General features: G+C 42.0%; 1 protein-coding gene across 2 annotated transcripts in view; it reads left to right on the forward strand.

Annotated features, from left to right (window-relative positions):
* The first annotated feature begins 875 nt into the window (after nucleotides 1-875).
* xkr4 (XK related 4) overlaps nucleotides 876-27568 on the forward strand; it is a 462580-nt gene continuing 435887 nt past the window's right edge. For both annotated transcript variants that reach the window (XR_011960662.1, XM_072570550.1), the window contains exon 1: nucleotides 876-1649. Coding sequence is in view for 1 of the 2 variants with exons in the window: in XM_072570550.1 (XP_072426651.1) it covers nucleotides 979-1649 (671 nt within the window). In the remaining variant the exon portion in view is untranslated. The remainder of the gene's footprint in view (nucleotides 1650-27568) is intronic.

Below are 27568 nucleotides of genomic sequence, written 5' to 3' on the forward strand. Positions count from 1 at the left end.
CTCCAGTCACCGCCCATTTTAATTCCCCTTCCCACTCCTTTTTTGACATGACCATCCTTGGCCTCCTTCATTGCCACAATCAATCAAACCACAAATTAGAAAAACAACACCTAATCTCCCGCTTGACCAGCCTACAGCCCAGAAGATTCAACATTGATTTCTCCAATTTCAAACAACCTCCCTTCGCATCCCCCAGGCCCTTCCCAGCCCCTCCCACTCCCTTCCATTCCTCTCAGCCACCTATCGGATTCATCCCTCCCATCGACCAACCAAGTCATGCTCGCTACCTGTCTCCACCTATCAGCACCTCCCCACACCGCCCCAACCCCCTTTATCTGCAGCGACGTTTGATTTTTTTTAATTGTCAAGCTTCCTATTCTGAATATATATTTACTACACAATGTTACTTTATTTGTGAAACCAGCGAATATTTTATTTGTACTACTGATTGTAATTGTTTTGCCTGACAAAATTGTATTGCTTTCGGTAATGCTGTACTAATAAGCGCTGTTTACAGGCAGAAGTTACTGTCAGATCAAAGGTCGATGGATTAGCAACATTTTGTACAAAGATCTCAATAAATTCATGTACTTGAAATAACCATATTTTGAGTTCTCGTATTTTTTTCTGTGGAATTCGGAATTATTTTGAAATAAAAGCAGAAAATGTTGCATGTTCACAGTAGGTTTGTCTACATTGTGGAGAAAAGAGCATGTTAAGAATTCAGGTGGGGGTAGCTTTCCTTAGAACTCAAGTTTGTGCGAATACCTATTCGGTGAGAGTGATGACAGCATCTTTCTTTGCAATAGGCAGGTCTCTCCATCAGGGAGAGATAGCGGAAGTTTAGTGCTATCTAACCAGTTTCACATACCGGAAGTGGAGGTCGCCCTATTCACTGACGGCACCAGAGAGAGAGAGGTGAGAGGAAACCAGGAAAGGATCGAGAGAGGGAGTGGAGGAGGAGGGACCGGCAGTCTGATGGCTGCCAAGTCGGACGGACTGTTAAAGATGAAGAAGAAGAGCGACGTGGCTTTTACCCCTTTGCAGAATTCGGAGCATTCATGCTCGAAGCAGCATCAGGACCATGGACAGCAGCAACAACAGCAGCAGGAGGAGGACGAGCAGGAACGGGAAAGGGTGAGCGTAGCGCCCGGCTCAGCGGAGCTGTCCTCCCGCTGCTGCACGGGGCTGTGCCGGGGTCGCTGCCCGCGCTTCGCCCGACAACAGAGGTACACCCTATGGGACGGCCTGTGGATCGTGGCCGCGGTGACTGTCTATTTCTCCGACGTTGGCACGGACGTGTGGCTGGCCGTGGACTATTACCTGCATTCCCGTTACTGGTGGTTCGGATTGACTCTCTTCTTCGTGGTGCTCGGCTCCCTGGCCGTGCAGGTCTTCAGTTTCAGATGGTTCATCCACGACTTCGGCGCTAACAACGGAGCCGGTGCCCACAGCAGCAGCCCCGTGGATGGCAAGTTACTGAGCAGCGCTGGGGGAGGTAGCGAGACCGACGCCCGATCTCCACAACGTCAGCCTTCTACCACAAGGACCAAGAACATCGGCAAAGGCAGCAAGGCATCTTCATGTTCCTTCTGCATTTGGCTCCTACAGTCAGTCATCCACATCCTTCAGCTGGGACAACTCTGGAGGTAACCTACACTCATAATACCAAATCACTGTAGCAATAGCTGTGGAAAAAGCAAACCACATAGCACATGCAGTAACACAAACCAAAATCTGCTAATGTAAGCTGGCCCTTCAGTAATTGTCATTCCAATACTCCAGTACAAATCACCCTGACACTTGTCCTGTAAAGGTCTGAAAGTGCGGACAAATTCGAAATTATTCAAGATGCTAATTGTTTGTTAATGTTGATGGTTTGGCGTCATTTTAGTGTCAATGCATTCAACCATTCAGAATATTATTGTCAGTGAGATCTGTGCTAGGTGTTGCTTTGTTGGTTGCTTTGTGAGGACACAATTCTGCACCATTTAAAGAATGTTGTCATACCTCTCGGGAGACCGGAAGTGTTCACATGTAGCGTTCGGGGCTATTCTTTTAAATTTGCAGATTTGAAAAAAAAACATTTCTTGCTGATGCAGGATTTGCATCTGAGTTCCACCGACCCAATATTGTAGGTTGATGAAAGGTATTGGTATTATTGCAGCAAAGCCGTATTAAATATTCGCCTGAATGATTTGTGCACCATATACGCATTAGGACTTCCTTAAATATTATTTTTTTGTACACATCATGACTTCCAATTGAAAAGCTAAGCGTTTCTATAAAAAGTATTTTGCAAAACACTCTAACGTCAGTTCACGGGGTAAAATATCGATATCTTCCAGTTTAATAACGCTATTAAATTATTTTATAACTGAAGTGTATACTGCGCAGATTAGACTTGAGCTTTAAACGGACCTGTGCGTGGATTCTGCATTAGTTGTGATCCTTCTTTGGACTACAAATAGATTCCAGTCAAGATCGTTCCCCTATAATTAATCAGTACTGCTGTTTCCATACTTATTATTGCTGGGTACTTCAATTCGTTTAGTCAACTAGTAATTTTGTGATTATGTTCGGTGTTAGATTATGCGTTGCACTTTGTGAGTCTGATACATGTGCGAAAATAATCCATACGCTGTTTAGAAATAGACACGAGTATTTTGTGTTTGTAGCTATTATTCAGAAACCTGCTGCTTAAATTTAACATTTATGTGAGAGAAAAAAATTGTCGATGTCTCCTTTAGTCGTAAGTATATGTTACAGAAAGACGACTGCGGTTCAATGACAGGCTGGGAACTTTTGAGAAGATAAAGGTTGAAAATATTGAATTGGTGTTTGTTCATACATTTTGAATATAACATTAATTTCCAAAGTAACTGTCAACTCTATAAATGGTATTAAATCACATTCTAGCTTACTACATTGCTTTAAAGATAAAACAAATTTGAATTTTAGATATTAATTGATGTTATCAAATTAACTCATCCACAAAATAGTGGGTTTTTTTCTCAGTTAGAATTTGAACTTTAATAACACTTTCCTTGAAAAAAATTGAATGATATCTATTTTGTCATATACTATTTCCTCCTATTTCAAAAGAACATTTTAAAATGGAATTGCAATAAATCACTAGCAGACCAATACATTACCATTTTACCATTGGCCTTTCATGACTTTAAAAGAGCACAGTTCAGGACTACTTTATGGCATGAGCTATTTTACCAATATTAGTATATTAGTAAGCCACAGCTGCTCAGTTTTATATTCTTGTTACTTAGGGGTCATTAGTGTTGTGTGTGAAAGTGATTTTTCACATCACAGACCATTAGATTCTAATTGTAGGTGTGATGTAATTTTCGTCCACCAGTTATGACATGATTAACACTACTGTGGCACTGTTGATCGGTTTAGAAATGTAACATAATTTATCACCTGATTAATCATATATTAGGCAGAATTCTATCACAAAATCATATAGTGATATTTGTTCATAGCCTTTGGTTACAATCACCAATATATTTTAATTTTAAAGCCATTTGTTTCATGCCTTATAAAAAGGTATGACAACATTTCTAAAATGCAAGAGAATAAGTATCATCAGGGTTAAGGTTTCCATGCTTTGATTAAATGTTTATTATAATGGAGACTGTACTGTTGCAAGATTGGGAATATTTCTTAATTCACATGAAGTATTCCTTTAGATGGTCTCCATATGTTAAATGTACACATAACATAGCCTGTCCTAGAACGTTGTATTCTTCAGATTCCTTTATTCATAAAATACGCTCAGACTGAAACTCATGCAAGATGACCAAGACATAAAAATCTGATGTAACAATGCAATTTACTTGAACAAAAGCTCCCAATGCAAGGAATAAATATCGCTACAATCTGGAGGTTTTAATACCCAATAAACATAATCAGTCAATCTACAGACAGTTGTAGAAGAAAGAAAATAATACATTTTTAAAGTGTAAATGTTTTGTGTGGAATTATTTCATGAATGCTTTTACTTAGATCAAATTGCATGCCAAATGTATTATAATATAACAAGTTTGAACTGTTTGTGAGGAATAAATGTTAAACTTATCCGAATTCAACACATGCAATTCAGGGTCTTCCACAAAATGCCCAATAACCGTTAAACCATAATTACACTACATGGTGTAAGGGCTTATTACACTTAATCAAGTTCCTTAAGATTTTGTAACACTTATCAAAATTCATCATTACCATATCAAAACAAGTTAAAAATGTAAATAACTTCTCATCCTACATGAATGACATTAGGTAATATACTAGATGAACATTTTAACAAAAGCAGAATATGATGCTTATGAAGATATAAGTAAACAGTTGCGATAATGTTTTGCTGATCCATTCTTTTTTTCTCACACTTTGAAAGCAGATTCACCAGTTGTTTGCTTGCTGAGAAGCGATATAGAACATAGAACATAGAACATAGAACATAGAACAATACAGCACAGAACAGGCCCTTCAGCCCACGATGTTGTGCCGAACTTCTATCCTAGATTAAGCACCCATCCATGTACCTATCCAAATGCCGCTTAAAGGTTGCCAATGATTCTGACTCTACCACTCCCACAGGCAGCGCATTCCATGCCCCCACCACTCTCTGGGTAAAGAACCCACCCCTGACATCTCCCCTATACCTTCCACCCTTCACCTTAAATTTATGTCCCCTTGTAACACTCTGTTGTACCCGGGGAAAAAGTTTCTGACTGTCTACTCTATCTATTCCTCTGATCATCTTATAAACCTCTATCAAGTCACCCCTCATCCTTCGCCGTTCCAACGAGAAAAGGCCGAGAACTCTCAACCTATCCTCGTACGACCTACTCCCCATTCCAGGCAACATCCTGGTAAATCTTCTCTGCACCCTCTCCAAAGCTTCCACATCTTTCCTAAAGTGAGGCGACCAGAACTGCACACAGTACTCCAACTGTGGCCTAACCAAAGTCCTGTACAGCTGCAACATCACTTCACGACTCTTGAATTCAATCCCTCTGCTAATGAATGATAATACTCCATAGGCCTTCTTACAAACTCTATCCACCTGAGTGGCAACCTTCAAAGATCTATGTACATAGACCCCAAGATCCCTCTGTTCCTCCACCTGACCAAGAACCCTACCATTAACCCTGTATTCCGCATTCTTATTTGTTCTTCCGAAATGGACAACCTCACACTTGGCAGGGTTGAACTCCATCTGCCACTCCTCAGCCCAGCTCTGCATCATATCTAAGTCCCTCTGCAGCCGACAACAGCCCTCCTCACTGTCCACAACTCCACCTATCTTTGTATCATCTGCAAATTTACTGACCCACCCTTCAACTCCCTCATCCAAGTCATTAATAAAAATTACAAACAGCAGAGGACCCAGAACTGATCCCTGCGGAACTCCACTTGTAACTGGGCTCCATGCTGAATATTTACCATCTACCACCACTCTCTGACTTCGACCGGTTAGCCAGTTTTCTATCCAATTGGCCAAATTTCCCTCTATCCCATGCCTCCTGACTTTCCGCATAAGCCTACCATGGGGAACCTTATCAAATGCCTTACTAAAATCCATGTACACTACATCCACTGCTCTACCCTCATCCACATGCTTGGTCACCTCCTCGAAGAATTCAATAAGACTTGTAAGGCAAGACCTACCCTTCACAAATCCGTGCTGGCTGTCCCTAATCAAGCAGTGTCTTTCCAGATACTCGTAAACCCTATCCCTCAGTACCCTTTCCATTACTTTACCTACCACAGAAGTAAGACTAACTGGCCTGTAATTCCCGGGGTTATCCCTATTCCCTTTTTTGAACAGGGGCACAACATTCGCTACTCTCCAGTCCCCTGGTACCACCCCCGTTGCCAGTGAAGACGAGAAGATCATTGCCAACGGTACTGCAATTTCCTCTCTTGCTTCCCACATAATCCTAGGATATATCCCGTCAGGCCCGGGGGACTTGTCTATCCTCAAGTTGTTCAAAATGTCCAACACATCTTCCTTCCTAACAGGTATCTCTTCTAGCTTATCAGTCCGTTTCACACTCTCCTCTTCAACAATACGGTCCCTCTCGTTCGTAAATACTGAAGAGAAGTACTTGTTCAAGACCTCTCCTATCTCTTCCGACTCAATACACAGTCTCCCACCACTGTCCTTGATCGGACCTACCCTCATTCTCGTCATTCTCAGGTTTCTCACATACGCATAGAATGCCTTGGGGTTATCCTTGATCCTATCCGCCAAGGATTTTTCATGCCCTCTCTTAGCTCTCCTAATCCCTTTCTTCAGGTCCCTTCTGTCTATCCTGTATCCCTCCACTGCTCTGCCTGAACCCTGTTTCCTCAACCTTATGTAAGCCTCCTTCTTCCTCTTTACTAGACATTCAACCTCCCTCGTCAACCAAGGCTCCCTCACACGACCATTTCTTTCCTGCCTGATCGGTACATACACATCAAGGACACGTCGTATCTGCTCCTTGAAAAAGTTCCACATTTCCACCTCATCCTTCCCTGACAGCCTATGCTCCCAACGTATGCTCCTCAAATCCTGTCTTACAGCATCGTAATTTCCCTTCCCCCAATTGTAAAAACTTCCTTGTTGTGCGCACCTATCTCTCTCCATAACCAAGGTGAAAGTCACAGAATTATGGTCACCATCACCAAAATGTTCACCCACTAACAAGCCCACCACTTGTCCCGGTTCATTACCGAGTACCAAATCCAATATGGCCTCCCCTCTGGTTGGACAATCTACATACTGCGTTAGAAAAGCTTCCTGGACACACTGCACAAACACTGCCCATCCAATCTACTTGATCTAAAGAGCTTCCAATCAATATTTGGGAAGTTGAAGTCGCCCATGACTACGACCCTGTGGCTTCTGCACCTTTCCAAAATCTGTTTCCCAATCTGTTTCTCCACATCTCTGCTGCTATTGGGGGGCCTATAATAAACACCCAACAAGGTGACTGCACCTTTCCTATTTCTGACTTCAGCCCATACTACCTCCAGAGGCAGATCCCCCTCAAACTTCCTTTCTGCAGCCGTTATACCATTTCTAATTAGCAATGCCACCCCCCCTCCTTTTTTACCACCCTCCAACAGCCATTCCTGTCCCTCATCTATCCATGTTTCCGTGATGGCCACAACATCGTAGTCCCAGGTACCGATCCACGCCTTAGGTTCACCCACCTTATTTCTGATACTCCTTGCGTTGAAGTTTACGCACTTGAGCCCATCTCTGTGTCCGCAAGTAGTCCCTGTCAGTGCTACCTTCTCCACAGCCTCCCTACAGTCTTGGACATCCTGACACACAGCTAGCTTACTTGCTGGACTACAAGTCCGGATCCCATCCCCCTGCCAAATTAGTTTAAACCCCCCCGAAGAGTGCTAGCAAACCTACCCCCCAGGATATTGGTGCCCTTCTGGTTCAGGTGCAACCCGTCCTGTTTATACAGGTCCCACCTTCCCCAGAATGCAGTCCAATTGTCCAAATATCTGAAACCCTCCCTCCTACACCATCCTTGCAGCCACGTGTTCAACTGCACTCTCTCCCTATTCTTTGCCTCTCTGTCACGTGGCACCGGCAACAACCCAGAGATGACGACTCTGTCTGTCCTAGCTTTTAGCTTCCAGCCTAACTCCTTGAGCTCTTGAATGACCTCCCCACCCCTCTTCCTACCTATGTCATTGGTGCCAATGTGTACCACGACTTCTGGCTGCACACCCTCCCCCTTAAGGATTCTGAAGACACGGTCCGAGATGTCTCGGACCCTAGCACCCGGGAGGCAACAAACCATCCGAGAGTCTCGCCCATGTCCACAGAACCGCCTGTCTGTCCCTCTAACTAGAGAGTCCCCTATAACTAGCGCTCTCCTCTTCTCCCCCTTTCCCTTCTGAATCTCAGAGCCACAGACCCCTTCACTGCAGCTTACACCTGCAAGGCTGTCCCCCCCAACAGTTTCCAAAGCTGTATACTTATTTTTTAGGGGAACGACTGCCTGCTTCTTCCCCTTCCCACCTCTAACTGTTACCCAGCTACCTCTGTTCTCCGGCGTAACTATGTCCCTGTAGCTTCTATCGATCACCCCCTCAGCCTCTCGAATAATCCTCAGCTCATCCAGCTCCAGTTCCAGTTCCCTAACTCGTTCGGTGAGGATCAGGATCTAACTGCATTTCCTGCACACGAAGTCGGCAGGAGTATCGGTGGTCACCCCTACCTCAAACATCCTGCAGGAGGAACATTCCACCGCCTGTGCTGCCATGACTGTACACTGTCTCCAAAAACAAGAACACTGAGTCAATAACCTGTGGACTTTAAAGTTTAGGTTAGAGGAGGCCCTACGAAAGTAGGACCTGGGGTCTAGAACACACCCACTCAAATACTAATCACTTGCCTTCCCGCCCAGCTATGCGCTCCAACCTCACTTCCGCTGCCCGCTCCAGGTAAGTAATTTTGAAACAAACTGTCTTACCTTAGCTGTAGTCTCCCGGGTTCGTTTTTCCTCGGCCGCTGCTCCCACTCAAATGACCATTGGTGATTAAAGGGTGAGTATTTATACTCACCGTTCTCCTTCCCGGCTGCCCCTCTGTTTGCCGTCACTTCCTCTGCTGCTCCTGCTCTTTTTGTGAAGAGAGAGAAAAAACACCGCTGCCCGCTACAGGTAAGTAATTTTGAAACAAACTGTCTTACCTTAGCTGTAGTCTCCCGGGTTCGTTTTTCCTCGGCCGCTGCTCCCACTCAAAAAGTTTAAACTGTGGATTATTGTATATTCTCTGCTCATTTACATATAGTACTATGTAAATCATTACACAGTAGTAATCTTTGAACCTGTAGTGTGACAAAGAGCAGAGCATATAATCTCTTCAGAATATTGCAAGGAAGAGCAGATGGAAAGTGATGTGGCCAAGACAGTAGCCCTGGATATCTTCATCAATGTGAAGCTCACTTAGGTTTCACTATTTGAAACAAAAGCCACTTACTCCAAAATTACATTAACACCAAACGTCTTGTAAAGAAGTCTCCATTGTGGTGTCAGTTTATGTCGTAGTCATTATAATTGAAATGTCTCCTTGCCAGGCAATATCCAGAAATTGCAAACATGGGAAAATGGATAAAATAAAATATATATGTTGCTTAAAAATTAAAAAGAAATGAAACATATCAATCTACTAGTGTGCAGCACACCCAACATTCACTATTGTGTATCTACAGTCTTTAATTTTTTAAACATTTTACCATTCCTGTGCTAGAGACAAACAGCTCAATCCCTGTTCTGATGCTAAGATTTTCATGCTCTAGGTTTTGGAGTCTTTGAAGGACCTGCCAAAGATTATTCCACCTGCACAATGTTATACTCAGGCATCAGCACCCAAACTGGATGTGAAATATTGACTGAGAGTGGGATGAAGTAGTTGAGAAGTAGAAGTGCTTCAAGAAAAGTACTCACTTCTATATTTCCTTTCACATCATCCCTCTAAAGATTGGCTGCACTTTGTTGTTAACATTGAGTGGAGAACACCTTGCTGCAGATCTGTGGGATGAGGAGCAAGCAAGGCTAGAGTTTCATTTATTCTGTTTAAACATATTCATTGAGGGCTGCATGCATTCATCCATGTAGTCACTTATTGCATGATGAAGACATGATCACAAAGGCCAGTGATGCTCATGCCTGAGACAGACTTCTTTGTCTCTGCAAGTAATATACAACTGGAATGCCTGTGGATTATTGTATATTCTCTGCTCATTCACTGAAATGCATCCAATTTATTAACTGTTCTGAAGGATCAACAACTATATGAAGTTTAGCATAGTTTGGACTGTTGTTGTGGTTCTGTTCGCCTAGCTGGGAATTTGTGTTGCAGACGTTTCGTCCCCTGTCTTGGTGACATCCACAGTGCTTGGCAGCATCCTGTGAAGCACTTCTGTGCTCTTTCCTCCGGCATTTGTAGTGGTTTGAATCTGCCACTGCTGGTTGTCAGTTCCAGCTGTCTGTTGCAGTAGTTGTTATATTGGGTCCAGGTCATCACTACAAATGCTGGAGGAAAGATCACAGAAATAGGGAATGAATAGGAAAGTAAGTGTGAATAAGGGTAAGAGATAGGTGGAGAACATTTGCTGATAGTGGTTTATGCTAAGTAAAGTTCATATCAGACAAATGCCAGGCAATAACCATTTCCAACAAAAGAAAATCTAATCATCTCCCCTTGATATCCAATAAGATAATTATTGCTGAGCTCCTGATGAAGAGTTTATGCTCAAAATGTTAACTCTCCTGCTCTTTGGATGCTGCCTGACCAGCTATGCATTTCTAGAACCACACTCTTCAATCCTCATTATCAACGTTCAGGCACACATCATTGACCAGAAATTGACCTGAACCATCTATGTAAATACTATGGTTACTCGAGCAGATCATTGACTGAGACCTCCGATGCAAGTAATTCAGCTCCTGTGCCCCAATTGCCTATTTGCTATCAGCAAAGAATGTAATGGAATACTTATCACTTATCAGGATGGATGCAGCTCCGACAACACTGTTCAGCAAAGTCAAGATAATGTGGCTTACGTCATTGGTATCTCATCTACACATGACGCATTCAGTCCCACCACCAACAAGGCTCAGTCATAGCTATGTGAACCATCTGAAAAATGCACTGCAGCCATGTAGTGTCACAGAGTCATAGAGATAACACCAGAACAGACCCTTCAATCCAACTCATTCATTCCGGATATCCTAATCTAATCTAGTCCTATGTGCCAGCACTTGGCCCATATTCCTCTAAACCCTTCTTATTTGTGTACCCACCAACAAGCTTTTTAAATGTTGTGATTATAGCAACCTCCACCATTTCCTCTGGCAGCACATTCCATACACATAGCACTCTCTGTGAGAAAAAGTTGCCTCTTCGAGCACTTCTAAATGTTCCCTCTCTCACCCTAAACCTATGCCCTCTAATTCTGGGCTCCCCCATCCCAGGGAACAGACTGTCTAGTTGCCCTATCATGATTTTATAACCTTTATAAGGCCACCCCTCAGCCTCCTACACTCCAGGGAAAACAGCCCCAGCCTATTCAGCCTCTCCCTATCCGTCAACCCTGGTAACATGCTTGTATATCATTTCTGAACACTTTCAAGTTTCACAACATCTTTCCCATTGGAGGGAGACCAGAATTGCACACAATATTCCAAAAGTTGTCGAACCAATGTCCTGCGCAGCCACAACATGGTCTCCCAACTCCTATACTCGATGCTCTGCCCAATAAAGAAAAGCATACCAAATGCCTTCTTTCTGTGACTCCACTTTTAAGGAATTATGACCCTGTACTCCAAAGTCTCTTTGTTCAGCAACACTCCCCAGGACCATACCATTAAGTACATAAGGCTGGCCCTGAATTGCCTTTCAAAAACCTCACAGTTATCAAAATTAAACTCCATATGCGACTCCTTGGCCCATTAACCCACTTGATCAAGATTCTGTTGCACTCAGAGGTAGCCATCTTCACTGTCCACTACACCTCCAATTTGGTGTCATCTGTGGACTTACTAATTAGACCTCCTATGTTCACATCAAAATCATTTGTACAAATGACAAAAAGTAGTGGACCCATCACTGATCCTTGTGGCAGTTTTTTGAAGAAGTAACAAAGAGGATTGATGAGGGCAGAGCAGTAATGTGATCTATCTGGACTTCAGTAAGGCATTCGACAAGGTTCCCCATGGGAGACTGATTAGCAAGGTTAGACCTCATGGAATATAGAGAGAACTAGCCATTTGGATACTTAACTGGCTCAAAGGTAGAAGACAGAGTGTGGTGGTGGAAGATTGTTTTTCAGACTGGAGGCCTGTGACTAGTGGAGTGCCATAAGGATCAATGCTGGGTCCTCTACTTTTTGTCATTTACATAAATGATTTGGATGTGAGCATCAGAGGTACAGTTAGTAAGTTTGCAGATGACACCAAAATTGGAGGTGTAGTGGACAGTGAAGAAGGTTACCTCAGATTACAACAGGATCTGGACCTGATGGGCCAATGGGCTGAGAAGTGGCAGATGGAGTTTAATTCAGATAAATGCAAGGTGCTGCATTTTGGGAAAGCAAATCTTAGCAGGACTTATACACTTAATGGTAAGGTCCTAGGGAGTGTTGCTGAACAAAGAGACCTTGGAGTACAGGTTCATAGCTCCTTGAAAGTAGAGTTGCAGGTAGTTAGGATAGTGAAGAAGGCGTTTGGTATGCTTTCCTTTATTTGTCAGAGTATTGAGTACAGGAGTTGGGAGGTCATGTTGTGGCTGTACAGGACATTGGTTAGGCCACTGTTGGAATATTGCATACAATTCTGCTCTCCTTCCTATCAGAAAGATGTTGTGAAACTTGAAAGGGTTCAGAAAAGATTTACAAGGATGTTGCCAGGGTTGGAGGACTTGAGCTATAGGGAGAGGCTGAACAGGCTGGGGCTGTTTTCCCTGGCGCGTCAGAGGCTGAGGGGTGATCTTATAGAGGTTTACAAAATTATGAGGGGCATGGATAGGATAACTAGACAAAGTCTTTTCCCTGGGGTTGGGGAGTCCAAACTGGAGGCCATAGGTTTAGGGTGAGAGGGAAAAGATAGAAAAGGGACAACGTTTTCATGCAGAGGGTGGTACGTGTATGGAATGAGCTGCCAGAGGAAGTGGTGGAGGCTGGTACAATTGCAACATTTAAAAGGCATTTGGGTGGGTATATGAATAGGAAGGGTTTGGAGGGGTATGGGCCGGGTGCTGGCAGGTGGGACTAGATCGGATTGGGATATCTGGTCTGCATGGACGGGTTGGACCAAAGGGTCTGTTTCCATGCTGTACATCTCTATGACTCTATGATCACTGGTCACAGGCTTCTAGTATGAAAGGCAAACCTCTCCCAGCACCCTCTGTCTTTTACCTTCTTGCCAGTTCTGTAAGCAAATGGCTAGTTCTCCCTGTATTCCATGTGATCTAACGTTGGTAACCAGTCTACCATAAGGAATCTTGTCAAACGTCTTACTGAAGTCCATATAGATCATGTCCACCACTTTGTCCTCATAAATCCTCTTCGTTAATTCTTCAAAAAGTCAATCAAGTTTGAGAGAGATGATTTCCCATGCACAAGGCCATGTTGACTATCCTTAATCAGTCTTTCCTGTGCCTGTCCCTCAGAATTCCCTCCAACAACTTGCCCACCCCTAATGTCAGGCTCACTGGTCTATAGTTCCCTGGCTTTTCCTTACCACTTTTCTTAAATAGTGGCAACACATTAGCCAGCCTCCAATCTTCTGGCACCTCATTTGTGACTATCAATGATACAAATATCTCAGTAAGGGGCCCAGAAATCACTTCCCTAGCTTTCCCACAGAATTCTAGGGTACACCTGAACAGGTCCTGGGGATATAACCACCTTTATGTATTTAAGACATCCAGCACCTCCTCTTCTGTAATATGAATATTTTTCAAGATGTCACCATCTATTTCCCCACATTATATATCTTTCATGTCCTTCTCCACAGTAAACACTGATGCAAAATACTCATTTAGTATTTCCCACATCTCCTGTGGCTCCACACGTAGGTTGCCTTGCTGATCTTTGAGGGATCCTAACCTTTCCCTCGTTACCTGTCCTTAATGTGTTAATAAAATCCCTTATTATTCTCCTTAACCTTATTTACCAAAGCTATCTCATGCCCTTTTTTTGCTCTTCTGATTTCTCTCTTAAGTATATTCCTACTGCCTTTATGTTTTTCTGAGGATTCACTCGATCTCTCCTGTCTATACCTGACATAGGCTTCCTTCTTTTTCTCGACCAAAACATCAATTTCTCTAGTTATCCAGCATTCCCTATACCTCCAGCCTTGCCTTTCACCCTAACTTTCTCTGGATTCTCATTATCTCAAGTTTGAGGGCTTTCCATTTTTCAGCTTTCCTGTTACTTATGTACATCCATCCCCAATTGACTTTTGAAAGTTCTTTTAGCGGAGAGTGTGCCAAGCAGGCTAAGATAAAAGGTAGGGAGGAGGGACTTGGGTGAGGGGCATTAGAAATGTGATAGGTGGATGGAGGTGAAGGTGAGGGTGATAGGCTGGAGTGGGGGTGGGGGTGGAGAGGTCAGGAAGAAGATTGTAGGTTAGGAAGGTGATGCTGAGTTTGAGGGTTGGGACTGAGACAAGGTGGGGGGAGGGGAAATGAGGAAACTGAGTTCATCCCTTGTGATTGGAGGGTTCCTAGGCGGAAGATGAGGCGCTTCTCCTCCAGCCGTCGTGTTGCTATGGTCTGGCGATGGAGGAGTCCAAGCACCTGCATGTCCTTGGTGGAGTGGGAGGGTGTCCCAGAGGTGTTCTCTGAAACGTTCCACAAGTAGGCGGCCTGTCTCCCCAATATAGAGGAGACCACATCGGGTGCAGCGGATGCAGTAAATGATGTGTGTGGAGGTGCAGGTGAATTTGTGGCGGATATGGAAGGATCCCTTGGGGCCTTGGAGGGAAGTAAGGGGGGAGGTGTGGGCGCAAGTTTTGCATTTCTTGCGGTTGCAGGGGAAGGTGCCGGGAGTGGAGGTTGGGTTGGTGGAGGGTGTGGACCTGACGAGGGAGTCGCGGAAGGAGTGGTCTATTCGGAACACTGATAGGGGTGGGGAGGGAAATATATCCCTGGTGGTGGGGTCTGTTTGGAGGTGGCGGAAATGACAATGGATGATACGATGTATATGGAGGTTGGTGGGGTGGTAGGTGAGGACCAGTGGGGTTATGTCCTGGTGGCGATTGGAGGGGTGGGGCTCAAGGGCGGAGGAGCGGGAAGTGGAGGAGATGTGGTGGAGAGCATCATCGATCACGTCTGGGGGGAAATTGCGGTCTTTGAAGAAGGGGGCCATCTGGGTTGTTCAGTATTGGAACTGGTCCTCCTGGGAGCAGATGCGGCGGAGACGAAGGAATTGGGAATATGGAATGGCGTTTTTGCAGGGGGCAGGGTGGGAGTTAGAGGAGAGTGTGCCAAGCAGGCTAAGATAAAAGGTAGGGAGGAGGGACTTGGGGGAGGGGCATTGGAATTGCGATAGGTGGAAGGAGGTTAAGGTGAGGGTGATAAGCCGGAGTGGGGGTGGGTCAAAGGCTCAGACTCGAAACGTCGATTCTCCTGCTCCTTGGATGCTGCCTGACCTGCTGCGCTTTTCCAGCAACACATTTTCAGCTCTGATCTCCAGCATCTGCAGTCCTCACTTTCTCCTTTTGAAAGTTCTTGCCTAATACTGTCAAAAGTAGTCTTCTTCTGATTTAGAACTTTAACTTTCAGATCCTGTCTATCCTTTCCATCACTATTTTAAAACTAATAGAATTATGGTTGCTGGCCCCAATCACCTCAGTCACCTGCCCTGCTTTATTTCCCAAGAGTTTTGCACCTTCTCCAGCAGGTACATCCACAGTCTGAATCAGAAAATTTTCTTGTACACACCTAACAAATTCCTCTCCATCTAAACCCTTAACACTACGGCAGTCCCAGTCGATGTTTGGAAAGTTAAAAATTCCCTACTATAACCAGTCTGTCATTTCTGCGGATAACTGAGACCTCCTTACAAATTTGTTTCTAATTTCCCTCTGACTATTGGGGCGGGTGTCTATAGTACAATCCCAATGAAGTGATCATCCCTTTCTTATTTCTCAGATCTGCCCAAAGAACTTCACGGGATGTATTCCCAGGAATATACTCCCAAAGTGCATCCGTAATGTTATCCCTTATCAAAAACACTAATCTACCTCCTCTCGTTCTTCTTATTATTTTTATTCTTCCTATAGCATTTGTATCCTCGAATATTAAGCTACCAGTCCTGTCCCTGAGCCACCTCTCTGTATTTGCTATGATATCCCAGTCCCATGTTCCTAATCGTGCCCTGAGTTCTTCTGCCTTACCTGTTAGGCCTCTTGCATTGAAATAAGTGCAGTTTAATTTATCAGTCCTACCTTGTTGTCTGCCTTGTTCCTGCCTGCTCTGGCTGTTTGACTTGCTCTTTTTCCCAACTGTACCAGTCTCAGACTGATCTCTTTCCTCATTATCTCCCTGGGTCCACCCCCTCCCCCCCCACCCCCCGCCTCCCTTCTAGTTTAAATCCTCCTGAGCAGCTCTAGCACATTTCTCTGCCAGTGTATTAGTCCCTTCTAATTTAGGTGCAATCCATCCTTCTTATACAGGTCACTTGTACCCCAGAATAGATTGCAATGATCCAAAAATGTGAACCCTTCTTTCCTGCACAATCTCCTCAACCACGCATTCATTTGCTCTATCCTTTTATTCCTACCATCACGAGCTCATAGCACTGCAGGTAATCCAGATATTACTACCCTTGAGGACCTCTTTTGTAAATTCCTGCCTAGCTTTCTATATTCTCCATTCATAATCATCAAGGTTCCTTCAACAGCATTTTCCAAAAGTAGTCCACCACTGCGATTATGGAGCATCAATAACTGCTAGCATAGCCAGCAATGCCACATACTGAGAAATAATATTCTTTAAAAAAAACCATGAGGGGGAGGCACAGCATTGCTTCAGGGTAAAGCTGAATGTCAATGGTAAGTGGAGAGATGAGGATTTAGGCAAGTTCATAGATAAAGGGATGGATATTTCTGCAATTTTTCTGCAGACTTCTTCCTCCTGTATTTAGGAAACAGTCTCTTTCTGCAAGCCCTGATAACCTCATTATACTTTATAGGAGACATACCTAAAAGGAGGCAATGCCTTTTAATAACTAAACTCCATTCTGTTATTTCCTTTCATTCTGCTTCCAACTCAACACTCCATTAAGTTGCATGTTTGGACTGTTTCCATCAAAAGTGAATTTGAAAACTGTATGTCAATTCATTCTTGCTCTTTCCAATTGGTTAGGAAACCCAACAATGATATGATTGTACAGTGGTTGTGTTAACTTAATGAAATGCAAATGCCATGCATTCACCCCAGGTTTCTGACATGCTACTGGACTCCATGCTCCCAGCATGGCATTTAGCTGAATAAAACACAGCCAAATATTTCAAGTTATCAACCTGATGACTATTTCCAACTTAGTTTGATTTGAGGTGAACACACTGTGGGAGTTGTGCTTCATGTATTTTACCTTGGCTAATTAACATTTAGTGTTTTTTTCTATGAGTTTCCAAATGTAAACTTCACATTTGACCATGTTTGGAATTTGATGGTCAAATGTACTATATTGTGAGGTCATGGTGGCAATTTTATAAGAGAAATTAAGAAAACTTGCTGCTTTGCTTTAGTGATTGATGGTTTGCTTTCAAAAATGGACTGGCAATTTAAAAGGTGTTGTTTTGCACATGATTGATAAAAGTTAAAATATGAATATATTTTCAGATGATAAATTGGATTTGTTTTGACTTGTGTTGATGTGTAACTTCACTTTGACCACTAAGTGGTAAAAATGAAGTTACATATCAACACAGGTTTTTCTACTAATCTCATTTTTGTGAGTGGTTTGGGTTGAGGTCGCTAGTGCGACCTTTTTTTAGTCGCTGTTGTTGACTATAAAAATGGCTTCTTCCATTTTTGTTCATGGTATGCATAATGATTGTAATGAAGTCAACCAAGTAGACTACATGAGCTCCCTGATTGGAGTTGATAATCTGGTCCAGTTAGGGAACCCTGGATGACAGATATAAACAGGAGTGCCAGAAATTCTGTTCACTCTGAGAGCTGGATCTGAGGAAGCTGGATCAGTGTCAAGGACTTTCCTTGATTCAATAAAGGTGATTTGGTGATGGGATATTGGTCTGTGTGGACCTATTTCAATCTGGTGCTGAGAGGAAGTGAGAATCCAGTGCTGAGCAGCTGATGAGGTCTAGATAAACAGTGTTATATTCAGCATATATATTGTATTATCCTTTTTTAAGGATATTTATGTTTCTCACTAGAGAAAAAAGAATCTGTTCCATCTAAACATCTGGTGACATTTTCAAGAAGGTGGTTATAAAATATGTCTAATACAACTAACTACAGTACTTCTCAATCATTTTTAGTCAAATAAATGGGCCATACTTTTGATTGTAGACCGATTTTCTCATTAACTAGCCAAAGCTATAACCCATTTTACTTTTATTATATGCCTTTAAATTTCTGCTGACACTGTTAACATCTTGGAATAATGGAGGGGAGAAATTTGGATAAACTTCAGAGTGTGGATTATAAATTGACGAAAAACTGTATTTAAATCACAATATGTAATCAGATTGTCGAAAACGTTGTTGGGCACTATTAGCTAAATGGCACAGACAAAAATTTAAAGTAACTTTATAGCAAGCCTTTATTATAATACAGTAAATGGATCACTGCAATGGAAACACTTTCACTGGATTGTAACTGGGCAATGCCAAATCACTTGTTTTATACATTCTAGTGACTATAAAATAATTTACTAAGTTTTATTTATAAGAATGTGCTTTCTTAGTAATCTGTGAGAATAGATGTATTCATAAGAGCAAACAAAATTACCAGTGACTAAAAACAAGCTGTGTTTTTGTACAAGAGGAATAAAATTTCCTGTGCTCTTAAGTACATTACAGCGAAATTACCATGAATTATAGATACATACTCACTTCATTAATGATTGTGTTATTCAGAAAATTGATCTGGTTCGTAAATAGTGAATTGTACATCTTATAACAAAGTGACTTATATTATATGATATTGTAAATAGATCAATAGATGTGTCAAAAAGAATAGATTTTCTGTTCCTTGTACTGTAAATGAAATTGCTCCAGTGAGCAGTTATTTTACTTTTAATTAAAATGATCCTTTGCTAATCACCAAAATGAACTCTAAATTTAGAATTAGAATTAAATAAAGTGCAACTTTTGTGTAACTGTGTAAATGATATTCGAAAATCACATTTTCACAGCAAGATGGTGAAAATCAAGTCTGAAATATGCTAAACTGTTAACATATTGCACTAGTTCACAGTTGATCAAATAGATGCATCACTTATTATGACAAAGAGAGATGAAAAAATAAAAGTACATAAATAAAAAAAATGATGGAGGAGATTATTTATGAACTTTACACATTGAATAAAGTATGTAATGATACTTTCCTAATTTGATATTTCATTAAGTGAAATATTACTTTAACTATTTATGTGACACTAAAGAAAGTTTCAACAACTGAATGTCAGAGCTGACAAAACTGACAATGCTAGGTGCAGGGTTTCACCTGAAGTGAAAGATAGTTCAAATCCTAGGTTCAACTGACCTTTGCACAGAGGCATGACATTATTGGGTACAGCAACAATAAGATACCAGGCTAAGCAGAGCAAGCTGGCAGAATTATAACACTGCTTCTAATTGTTGAAGCAGGACCAGTATTTATGGCATATGTGCTGAATCTTGAATGGATTTCTTTTCTCTAATTTATGTTGTACGTTCACAAAAATGAAGAGGTATACCCTTTGAATGGTTGTAAAGTCCAGCTGTCTTAGATTTTTTAAAATGAGATAACTAATAGTAATGCTGGATCACCAGTGGGAATTACTGTGGCAAGACACTGAATCTCCTTATTGATCTGCTAGACAAACGTCAAGTCATTGTCTGTGAGCATAGAAGAGTCTGGTTTCAAGTTAGTATAGGGTGTTGCAAAAGGTCTACCATCCCCCTACCAGATACTTTGCCACAGGTGCCCCCATATCTCTTTCAGCTTTCAGCTCTTTCATCTTCTCCTTCAGCCTCCCTGTTTGGATGCAGTCGCACATCATAGAAGGGTTGTGATATCACTGGAGACAATGCAGAGGAGGTATACCAGAATGTTGATTAGACTGGAGAGTTTCAGTTATGAAGAGAGATTAGACAGGCTGATGCTGTTGTCTTTAGAGCAGAGGAGATTGAGGGGGACATGGTTGAGATATATGAAATTATGAGGGGCATAGGTAGCATAGATGGGAAAATGGAGGGATCAATGACCAGATGGCATAGATTTAAGGTATAGGCAGATTGTTTAGAGGAGATGTGATGAAAAACCTTTTCACCCAGAACTTGGTAGGAATCTGGAGCCCACTGCCAACAATGGTGATGGAGGTAAAATCCCTCATAACATTAAAGTTTAGACATATAGTTGCAAAGTCAAGGCATACAAGACTATTGACCAAGTGCTGGAAAATGGGATTAGAAAATTTAGATAGTTATTTTTGACCAATGCAGACATAATGGGTTGAAGGGCCTTTCTCAGTGCTGTAGATCTCCATGACTCTCTTCCAAATCCAGGAACTCACCACAATGCTCCAAAAAATATTTGAGTATGTTCGGGCACTTTGCAATGACAGAAGTTTTTATAAGTTGCCTTGCAAATAGAATAGGTCTCTAACTTGTTAAGTGACATGATTGCTGGATCGCACTTGCAACTCAGCGCCTGTGGCTTGCAGATTGAAATGCAGATTTATTATCTGGACCTCTATAACATATCTGTTAGTCAGATTGTGTAACATTAGAATTGGGAGGCTCTATTTCAAACAATACTACAGGTTGGAATTCATGCTCTTTAAATCAAAGGCAAAATTTGGATAATTTTAGTTACAAGGTATGTGCAGAGTCCTGAATTATTTTGTTTATTGTCTTCTTATTCTTAGACTGTCTCTCTAGATTAAAGATTACTTTTTCCATACTAATTCTGTGGATCCTGAAACATCTCAATATTCTATTGTTAGATCCACACACTCTGCTGCAGGTGGGGGCAGGTAGTGTTTGTTATAGCAGAGGGGTGGGATTTGTTTTGTTTAGGTACATGACTCTGTTGTTGGCACTTTGTTGGAGATGTCTGAATTGGCTGGGTCTTTCACAGATGCTTCTTCTCCAAATTGAGCGGTCATGGGCGCACGATTTCCACGAGTCTTGGAGATATTGCACTTTCTTTGGGTGGGTTTGAAGACATCCTTGATGTGTTTCCTCGTCTCTCCTGAAAATTAAGTCTCTCCTGTGATTAAGTTTGAAGTGGAGAGCTTATACTGGAAGTCCTTTATCAAGCATGTGAATGATATGTATCGCCCAATACAGGTCATGTTGCTGGCAATATTTTCAAATGATTTAAGTATTTGTGGTACATTTCTATGCCTTTGATGCATAGAGGAGGACTGGTACCATTGCCGCCCTATAAACCATCAGCTTGGTGTTGGGTTTTTTGGCATGAAACACTCTGTTCTTCATACAGTCAAAGGCTATAGTCCAATGCTGGAGACATTGTTGAATTTTGCCTTCTTTGTCCTCCTTTTCTGAGATGAGAAGAATTGATCCATGTTATCTAATAGCTCGCTATGAAACTTGATAGGTGGGGTTGTGGTGTCAGTGTTACAGGAGCAGACTGGTAGAGTACCTTTATCTTTTCGATGTTTAGCCTAAGATCCATCTTATATGCCATCTTTAATGCATCAATAATAGCTCAGTGTATAAACACACAAAAACATTGTTTGCATCCTGCAGCTCCTTGACGTGATCTTGGTTCTAGATTGGAAGTGACACAGGTTAAAGTTTCCTGCTGATCCTATTCATTAGCTCCATACCAGCAGAAACTGAAATAACCCCACAGAGGCCATTATCTTGTCACCAAGGCACCATTTATTTACACATTGAGAGTCATTGACAATTATCTGGCTCCCTTCGAAATGCACAGGATATCTGACACTCCTGTTCTTATCTTTCAGGCAGGGCTGGCTGATTGGACGAGCCCTAATCAAGGAACTCATTTTCTATGGGGTCCACCTGGTTAACCTTGCTACAATCTCTAGAGAAAGGTTCATGGATATAGGATGGAGTGATGGGACAAAGAAGCCAATATCTTTTGTTGTAGTTTGGGCAAAACAGGCAGCTCAGTTGAAGAAAAACAAGCCCGTCATGTCTAGGCCACTTGAGGCACTGATTGGAGGAATGCACAGAAATCATATTCTCTCTATCTTTTTCCTGAAGCTTGTCTGTCTCTTATGTATTCTTTTGCAGTGAAATAAACATCTTTTTTGCAATGCTGAACAGCAGATCATTTCTGGTTCCAATTAATTCCTTAGAATACTGGTAATATTTAAAGATTGGAAATTGTATTTGAAGACTAAAAATTGACTTGTTATCTTTTATATGGTTAAGGTATGTCTTGGATGGAATTTTCATAATTGATTGGGGAGTGAATGGGTGCTAACAACAAAGCATTATAAACTGTGGGAAAGATGTTCCTGTGAGCTTCAGGACTCCAACACTGAATCTAAATGGGGCTACTGAGTCTGCATTTCCAGGCAGTGAAACTGCCATAGTGATATTCCTAGTAGTGAGAAGCTGGAGCACAATCAGAAGGCTGGCAGCTCATGTGTCTTGGCAGCCTCAGGAGCTGAGATGGATGCTAATGGAGCAAGTAGGAGATCTTATGGACAAAATGGAGCTAGTCTTTGAGTGGAATACCATTAAATAAATTTGTCAGAGGAAACAAGCAATCAACTCTTTGATTCATATGGAAATCATTAAATCATTGAGGCCATAAATGTGACATTTCCTCCTTGTAGTCCATCTTTGGGGCATGAAGCCTGGAATTTCAATGGTCCCAACCAGCTGGAGGGCGACCACCTCCATTAAGCTGCACAACCACCAGCAAAATATGGACAAACTAATGAAGTTGCACCTACTTTGGGTCTTTATTATGTAAATTGGTGCAGGCAGCCAGTCTGATTTCCTGGTCATTCAAAGGAATGTTCCCTCGCGGTGGCATCATAAAGCCACCTGATACAGCTCTCCGTCATTCCCAGTACCCCTCCTCCAAGCTAATCATCTTGACCAAGTACATTCACCCAATGAATGTATGTATTTTAAAACTGTTGCAGAGTTTCTGAGATCACCAAAATTGTATGTGAGCACTCGTACAAGATTGACATTAACATACAGAAACTTTCAAATACCAGTGGGTGTTTGATGTAGCAATAAACTTTATTGATAAAAGGGGAGTTATTAGTAACACTGAGGGCTGCATTTTTGCTATTTAATTGGGTAGCTATCTCAAATCAGGAAATTTCTCCATTCAATAGATCAGCCTAAGTTTAAAGGTCCTTTTTATGCCCCAAACTTTACTCTTGTGAAGTTGGAGTAAAATCGAATCAGTCCTGCACGTGCCAGACCAGGAGTCAGCAATTCAGCCCCTCAAGCCTCCTCCACTATTCAGCCTGGGTTCAATTCCCGACTCAGGCGACTGTCTATGTGGAGTCTGCACATTCTCCCTGTGTCTGCGTGGGTTTCCTCCGGGTGCTCTGGTTTCCTCCCACAGTCACAAAGATGTGCAGGTTAGGTGAATTGGTCATGCTAAATTGCCCATAGTGTTAGGTAAGGGGGTAAATGTTGGGGAATGGGTGGGTTGCGCTTCGACGGGGCGGTGTGGACTTGTTGGGCCGAAGGGCCTGTTTCCACACTGTAAGTAATCTAAAAAAAACTCGTAGCTGAAGGATTGTAAAATCTTTCCAATTTCACTAAAATTTCACTTGTTATACATCCAGCTGGAGGGAGGTGGGTGCACAATGACATTAAATGGTTTCTGACATGGCCTAGGTAGCCATTCAGTTCAAGGGCGATTACGGATGGATTACACATACAACACCCACATCCCATGATAAATTAAAAGAAAGTAATTGCAGAACTAACTTTTATGCCTGGCAGGATCAGCTACGTCAATCATTCATCAATGAACTGAATGCTAGTTTATCTAAATGATGTCTCCTGTTGGTACGTGGAAGCAATGAACACCAGAGTATAGTTGTCACTTTTACTTCCACTGAGACGAGTTCGTGACTGCTGGGTTGGATACAGGAGCTGACATGATCTGGAATTGTAGCTCCTTACATGATGCTCCTCAAGTACTTATAGATCATCATTACTGATGTTGCATGGAAAAATCACAGGGCCTGTGCATACCTCTCCTGTAGACTTAATGTTCCTAGAGCTTAGTGTCCAGCTGTTTGCACCACTTCCTGCTCCTGCACGTGGAGTAGTGGTGGATCAGTCAATGGCTGTGCTGTGGAGTCTATTCAAACTTCATCTTTATCACTGGAACTTTATCAACTCTTCCAGACCTTTTAAATAAGGGAAATTAGCAGAATATCGGATTAAAGAAGTCTTGAGTAAATCCACAAATCTGGAGTAAATTTGTACATTAATTGTTTGATAAATAGTTATCAAGAAAAACAATGTGAACACTTGGTCTGTGGATTAGTGTTATTAGAGATACTCTCTCGGGGTTAGGAGCATAGCCTAAATTAGAATTACTGGTAATTGAATAAATTAATGGTTATGAATACACAATTAATGCATTCTCTGACTTCAAACTGCAAAGCAAATTAAACTCCCTCTTTAAATAGTAATATTATGAGGGCGTTTAATAAATAGGTTCAAAATGACCATTTTCTAAGAGTAAATAGGGAGAAACTAATTTTTATCACAGGTATATTGGTGACAGGAAGACACTGATTTTAAAAAGATTCCACAGGGAGATGTGGAAAATATTATTAATCCAGTGTTTTGCTGAAAAGTAGTTTCAAGCAGATTCAATGGTAACACTCAGAAAAGAAGTGGATATATATTTGAGAGTTAGAAATTTACAGGACTTTATAGAAAGAGCAAGGATAGGTGATTAATAAGATAGCTCTTTCAATGACCTCAAAGTCACGATGTGGTGACATTGCCACCTCTTCTACTGTATGATTTGAAGAAATCTCATTACTTGGAATCGTAATTTGAATGCACAAATTTCACATAAAATATTCCTGGAATTGACTAGTAAACTTATTATTTTGTTATTTTGAACCTAGATACACTGAGAACAGAGTTTAGATTGTTTTATTTCATTCCATATAGGATCCGTACACCAACAAAATGAGAAATGCATCACAGTAGAAATTAAATAGCTTGTCAGGGGGATGAGAACCTGAGGGGTAACCTAAAATTGAAGAGATTTAAGCTGGTAAAAGGAAGTTGAAAAGCTGCGACATAGAACAGAAGACAGAAGAAATAAAGCTGAGCATTGAGTATACCATGAAAATGGAATGATGTCAAAAAGACAAAGTTAAGGAACTTTACCTGGACGCATACAGCATTCACAACAATAAAATGATCTGAAAGCACAAATAGAGGTAATGGTTGTGATTTAATTGCCATTACTGAAACATGGCTGCATAGTAACTTGGGCTGGCAACTGAATATTCAAGAATTTTCAATATTTGGAAGGACAGACAACAAGGAAAGGGAGGTGGGATTGCACTTGTAATATATGATGGAATCAGTGCATTAGTAAGGGAATAATGGAGGAATAATGTATGGAATCTGGCATTAGGTGCAACTAAAAAACAGCAAGGAGCAGCATACATTAGTTGGAGTTATTTAGAGGCCAACAATTAGTAGTAGCACTTTGAGTCATAGTACAAATGAGAGGAAGACAGAAGCTTGTAGCATATGCAACACAATAATTATGGGTGACTTCAATCTGAAGGTAGGAGAAAGTGAGGACTGCAGATGCTGGAGATCAGAGCTGAAAATGTGTTGCTGGAAAAGCGCAGCAGGTCAGGCAGCATCCAAGGAGCAGGAGAATCGACGTTTTGGGCATGAGCTTCTTCAGATTTCCTGAAGAAGGGCTTATGCCCGAAACATCGATTCTCCTGCTCCTTGGATGCTGCCTGACCTGCTGCACTTTTCCAGCAACACATTTTCAGCTCTTTAAAGACTATGTCTTGTGAGGAAGATGCAAAACGTTTTTGGGAAGATTTTAACAAGCTCAGCAATTTGGCAAAAATATGGCAAGATCCCTCATGGTAGTCTCATCCAGAAGATTAAGATGCAAGAGATACATGGTGGCTTGGCCGCATGGATTTAGAATTGGCTTGCCCTAGAAGGCAGAGGGTAGTGATGAAAGGGTGTTTTTCTGGCTGGAGATCTATGACTAGTCATATTCTGTAGGGATCCTGGGACATCTGCTATTTATAAATGAACAACTATGAGATTTTTTTCTCCCTGTATGGATGAGGAAAAGAGCTGTGGGCAGGATGAGCCAGCTGACCACGGCACCATGGTGTAGAAGGCCGTTCAAGGTGGGGGGGGGAATACAAAAAGACAAGTCGTTGTTATAGGGGATCCTATAACTAGGGGCACAGATAGTATCCTTTGCGAGCCAGATTGGGAGTCCCGCATGATGTATTGCCTGCCTGGTGCCAGGGTGCAGGACATCTCTGACTGGCTTGAAAGAATTTCGGACAGGGAGGGGGAGGATCCAATTACTGTAGTCCATGTTGGCACGAACAACATAGGCAAGGCTACGAAGGAGGACCTGTTTGGGGATTATCAAGCACTAGAAAGGAAATTGAAGAACAGGTCCTCAAGGGTCATAATCTCTGGATTACTGCCCGAGCCATGTGCTAATTGGCATAGGGATAAGAAAATTAGGCAAGTTAACACATGGCTAAGAGATTGGAGTGGGAAAGAAGGATTCCATTGTATGGGACACTGGCATCAGTTTTGAAACTGGAGGGATCTGTACTGATGAGACGGTTTCCACCTGAACTGATCTGCAACCAGTGTTCTGGTGAAAAGGATTATAGGGTGGTCAGTAGGACTTTAAGTTTGTGAGTCAGTGAGAAGGGAAATGGAAAGAAACAGGGAGTATGGAGTCAAGTAGAAAGATAAGCAGCAGGTTAGCATGTGTGCAGGGTTTAAGTTCAAGGCAGGCTAGGAATGAAGCAAAAAGGAATGATAACTTAGGACGTATTACTAGAGATGTTAGAAATCATGAGGATAAGAAAATTAGCATTAAGGTGCTTTATCTAAATGCTCATAGTATTCATAACAAAGCAGATGAATTAACGGCACAAATCATTGTGAATGACTATGATGTGGTAGGCATTACAGAGATGTGATTGCAAGGGGTTTGGGACAGGTAATAAGGATTTACAACTTATTGAAAAGACAGGGAGACGGGCAGAGGGGGTGGGGTTGTCTTGTTAGTTGAGAATGAGATTAAACCTACGGCACTGAATGACATAGGATCAGATGATTTGGAGTCTGTGTGAGTTGAGTTGAGGAACCACAAAAATGAAAAAATCCATAATGGGAGTTATGTACAGTCCTCCCAGCAGTGGTCAGGACCAGGGACGCAAGATGTACCAGGAAATAGACAGGGCATGTCAGAAAGGCAAGGTCATGGTGATCATGGGAGACTTCAATATCAGGTGGACTGGCTGAATAATGTTGCCAGTGGATCTAAAGAAAGAGAAATCATGGAATGCTTACAGGATGGCTTTTTGGAACAGCTTGTGATGGAGCCCATAAGGGAGCTGGGTAATCTGGACTTAGTTCTATGTAATGAGCCAGACTTTATAAAAGATCTTAAAGTAAGGGAACACTTCGGAGGCAATGATTATAATATGGAAGAGTTCAGTCTGCAGTTTGAAAGCGAGAAGGCAAAATCAGATGTAATGGTGTTACAGTTAAAGAAAGGTAATTACAGGGGCTGAGGGAGAGGAACTGACGAAAATTGACTGGAAGCAGAGCTT

Source organism: Chiloscyllium punctatum, chromosome 5, assembly GCF_047496795.1.
Source record: "Chiloscyllium punctatum isolate Juve2018m chromosome 5, sChiPun1.3, whole genome shotgun sequence".
Lineage (NCBI taxonomy): Eukaryota > Metazoa > Chordata > Chondrichthyes > Orectolobiformes > Hemiscylliidae > Chiloscyllium > Chiloscyllium punctatum.